Source organism: Poromitra crassiceps (genome assembly GCF_964638095.1).
Source record: "Poromitra crassiceps genome assembly, chromosome: 13".
Taxonomy (NCBI): domain Eukaryota; kingdom Metazoa; phylum Chordata; class Actinopteri; order Beryciformes; family Melamphaidae; genus Poromitra; species Poromitra crassiceps.
In genome coordinates this window covers 3,923,697-3,928,065 of record NC_139644.1, presented here as the reverse complement: position 1 = coordinate 3,928,065, position 4,369 = coordinate 3,923,697, and the positions used below count along the sequence as shown (strand labels likewise).

General features: G+C 45.5%; 1 protein-coding gene across 1 annotated transcript; it reads left to right on the top strand.

Moving 5' to 3' along the window:
• Window positions 1–366: 366 nt before the first annotated feature.
• On the top strand, window positions 367–2,418 carry LOC310788262 (uncharacterized protein). Its single transcript, XM_083649806.1, has 4 exons — window positions 367–620; window positions 755–865; window positions 2,010–2,162; window positions 2,282–2,418. The coding sequence occupies exons 1-4, from the start codon at window positions 594–596 to the stop codon at window positions 2,366–2,368; spliced, it is 378 nt and encodes a 125-aa protein (XP_083505932.1). The 5' UTR covers window positions 367–593; the 3' UTR covers window positions 2,369–2,418.
• Window positions 2,419–4,369: the final 1,951 nt, after the last annotated feature.

The following is a 4,369-nucleotide window of genomic DNA, read 5'->3' as shown; positions in this document are numbered from 1 at the left end:
TGACAGAGATGCTCACGTCAAGTTTCGCAAGAGATTTAGGTAGCCACAGAGCCATCTAGTGGACTGGATGATTCATGATTACAGCACTGAATCTCACATTACCACATTTTCAGTCATTAAGACAAAGTATTTATTTTGCAGATTTTTGTTTTGTTTGTTATAGTAGAATTCGTTTGTTTTCTTTGTTTCTAAGTAGTAGAGTAGAAGATGTAATTTGTATTCTCTCATACAGCCCTCTAAAGCGTTTCACAATTCCAGATTGATCCTTCCAGGGACCCGTCTGGTTCCATGGTATAACATTACATTAGCTAACTGCGTGCAGTGCAGACAGACAGCAGCAAACCTGAGACTCAGCGAGCAGAAGAAGAATATGGCTGTTTTCCCCCCGACACTTACAGCACAGGGTGAGGGAAAGGAGGAAAGGAAACATGAGCATTCATTCTATTTCTAGTGCAATACGTTAACGTTAGCTAACGTTACGTTGTTAGCCCAATCACAACACAAACGCAAGTAAGATGATAATTAACTCCTAACCTGCTGGTGTCCCTGCCAGGCCTCAGTCACAGAGACTGTGAGACCTTCTAACGTTAAACATGTCTTCTACTGAGGAAACAGTGGTGGTAAGAAAGCCTGTACATGAGCTGCATCATGATTTACCATTTCACTGGATAATGTAGCTCTCTCTAGCCCGCACTGTGCACTCAGACTGTGTGTGTGTGTGTGTGTGTGTGTGTGTGTGTGTGCCCCCCCTCAGGTGGTGCCTGTGTGGGGCCTGGCCCTCCCTCTGCCTGCTATCCTGATGATCACTGTTGGCCTTTACATGCTCTTCCTGGGGGTGGCGCTGTGGGTCCGCTTCTGCCTCAAGGTAGGTGCTGCTCGCTCATTTACACCAGCAGAGGTACAGGATTCATATTGATTCATTTATCAATACTGGAACTATTGCACGCACATTTCTAGCGGGCCTCGCACCCTTGGCGACGCGTGCTCGCCTGCTTAAGTAGAGCAAGAAGCCTTTTTCACTTCCCATCCAACTCACCCATTGTGTGTCTAAAAGGCAGGAGGTAACACAGGTGCAAGCAGAACATTGAGGGTTTCCAACTTCCAATCCATTTAGGTGTTCCAGTGCCGGGGCCAGCGTTAATGTTTTGCTTGTTACTTCCTGCCTTTTAGATGCAATGGCTGAATTGTGTGGGAAGTGGAAAAGGCTACTAGAGCTCGGGAGGCCACGTGATTGCGCATTGCATTCTGGGATTGTCTTCACCATATTGTTTCTTGTTTACATCAGTAACTCATTCATAAAATTGGCTACAAGAGGACGCTGCCAGCTGGCATCTTGCCCTGTGTTCAAGCTCCACCCCCTCTCCACAGCGAGACTCATTATTGCAGCCTTTCACCCAACACTGACCCTTGCTTGAGCACATTTTGGGAGACAAGTAGCACACCTGCTGCAGGCAATTACCCTGTTGTTTATTAATCACATGTGGCTCCGCCCCAATCCAACCATAAATGACCAACGCCAATTACCACATGACGCATATAAATGAGCCTGATTATCAATTGAACAGGGAAATTGAATGCAGGTGTGTGCACAGTCCACTGGCTAGGTTAGTTGTTATTTAAATGAATCCTTAGTAGGGATCCTACGCAGTACGCACAGTTCGATAAATGAGACCCAGGTCTGGAAAGTCTGGAAAAGTATTACAAACGAGTTGGATAATTTCCAGGTCTTGAATAGTTTGGGAATTTGAAGTAATGTCTGGCAAAATATGGAAAATGTTGTGGTTGAGGTCCGATACCCACATAATTATAACTTTGATTTTGTTTTGAGCCACTTTGTTTGTGTTTGTGTTGGTGATCAGAATAATGTTCAGATAGAGGGATGCTCTTATGAGCCAGTCACAATGCATTATATCACATATATATGTGCACATCCAGTCAAAAACATGTCTGCCAGAAGCATTCAATCATCAAAGCATGCTGATTTTATTGGTGTCTCTTGTTCCCTAAAGGACCGTTGTTCGTTAGCGTGCAGCACCTGCTGTGCGACCATCTCCCCGTGTGAACAGTGCTTTCACTGGGCTGAGCTGTGCGACTGTCGCCCGCCGTCTGTGCGCTCCTGCCTGGACCAGACCTGCCCGTCTCCTAGCTGCCCTGCTCCTTCTGTGAGTACATCATCACAAACGCACAAATCCTACATGAAACCAAATGTTAGCGGTGAATTGTTGCGTTGCGCTCTTCAGTTGCTCTCTTCAGTTGCTCATCCCGTGTGTTCTGCCGACAGTGTGCCAGATGGGACTGTGCCTGCACCTGCCAGCCTCCAGAGTGCGAAACCTGCAACTTCCTCTGCTTCGAGATCAAGATGGTGTAGATGGATAGTGATGTTCCCTTCTCTCGACCAGCTACATGTAGCAGGCAGCTACATGTAGCAGCTACATGACTCTTTTGCCAGCTTGGCCCAGTTATGTTGTGATTTTCAGGAAATGGATGTGGGCATGTGGAAGTCCAGACTGATCCGTAGAGCGAAACAGAATGTGAGGTCAGGATGGTTTTAATGTTGCATTATTTGTGCATTTGTATTGAAATTGCTGATATTCAATATTGTGATTTTGAATATTGTGATTTTCTTTTCTTTTCTTCTAAATCTTTTCCCCCGATTTTTTTATCCCCGATTAGTGCTAATTTAATTTATTTATCCTGGTTGCTGCTCCACCCTCTGCCGATTTGGGGAGAGCCGAAACTGGCTCCATGCTTCCTCCGAGACATGGGCAGTTAGCCAGCCGCTTCTTTTCACCTGACAGGGGAAGCTTCACCGGTAGGACATAGCACGTGGGAGGATCACGCTATTCCAACGAGTTCCCCTCCCTCTGAACAGGCGACCCTAACGACCAGAGGAGGAACCACATTAGCAACCAGGATATTGCATGTTTTTTGGTGAAGGGGGTTCCTATATGAAGGAAACCCCCGGGAGGCACGGAGAGAACATGCAAACTCCACACAGAAAGGCCCTTTTTGACGACCCCACCTGGGCGGTCGGCACTCGAGGACATGCCGACGGGCACGCGCTCCTTCAGCGCCCAGGTGGGAATCAAACCCAGGACAAATATTGTGATTTTCAATGTCTTTAAATGGGACCATTTTCAAGTCAAATAATTCCCAGTATTCAACGTTTCCCCTGGAGGTTTGTTCATGTCATAGTGGACAAGATTAGGAAACAGACCGTCATGGGACACTAACCCTCTCCACTTAAACCGAGCCTAAAGAAAGTGTTTCTAGTGTAAAGAATGAATGTGAGTCCTGGTGATTCCCGAGTGGTAGCGAGTAGGTTGGTTAAACTCACTCCCCAGTATAAAGGCCTGTTAACCAGCTCCGCCTTTTGGCATAGTGGTTAACACGTGCGCTTTGAAAGCGGGAGGTTGGTGGATCGAATCCCGCTACACGCCTGGGTAAGCCCTTAACATGCCTTGCTGCCAGTACTGTCAGCACAATTTGGTAATTTCCAGATTGTCAATGTCGTTGCCTAAACTTCAGGATGTTAACTTTTTAGTTTTTTTGACATGTCAGAAATTTGTGCTACTTGAGTTTTTTTTTACACCAAGTTTGAATACGAGAGGCCTTTAGCCCACATTTTTCAAGTATGATGAAATGGTGGAGTGAAATAGGAGTATTGTTCATTATACTTCCTTCCTGCATTCCAAAACTCGTACAGTGCTCCAGTCTTATGTGAGCCTTTCCTCATGTTGACCAAAGTGATGAAACTGTCCCGCTTGGGCTGAAATACTGGTTCTGTTGATCTTTTAACCACCCTTCACAATGCCTTTATCTGTACTGTGTATTTTGAGATACAATACCAATAACGCTATATTCAGGTTTGTATAGTCTTTTACATGACTGGCCATTTTTTGTCTTGACCCTTAACTTAAACTGTAATATTTTTCTATACAGAAACGGATACAGGAAAGTAGCATTGTTCTGTTCTATTTATTAGTGTTACATTTTTATGCCTCCGCCGGCAATAGCCAGGCCAGAGGCATTATGGTTTCAGGTTGTCCGTACGTACGATTAGATTTTGGTGGTCAAAGGTCAAAGTTCAATGTCACTGTGACCTCATGAACGCCATTTCCAAGCTCATTAGCGCGATATCTCAGGAACGCCTTGACGCAATTTCTTCCAATTTGGCTCAAACGTCGACTTGGACTCAAGGATGAACTGATTAGATTTTGGTGGTCAAAGGTCAAGGTCACTGTGACCTCACAAACACCATATCTCAGTAACACCTTGACGGAATTTCTTCACATTTGGCTCAAACGTCAAAGTCTGGACAGACATGGATGTCGACTGCTCACTTGTTGGCGGAGGCATATATATCCGC

What these genes read in the sequence shown, in the direction of transcription:
- LOC310788262 (XM_083649806.1), top strand. Translation starts at nt 594, where the DNA reads ATGTCTTCTACTGAGGAAACAGTGGTG. An exon ending in CTACTGAGGAAACAGTGGTG is followed by an intron (nt 621 to 754) that starts GTAAGAAAGCCT and finishes GCCCCCCCTCAG; the next exon opens with GTGGTGCCTGTGTGGGGCCT. An exon ending in CTAGCTGCCCTGCTCCTTCT is followed by an intron (nt 2,163 to 2,281) that starts GTGAGTACATCA and finishes TTCTGCCGACAG; the next exon opens with TGTGCCAGATGGGACTGTGC.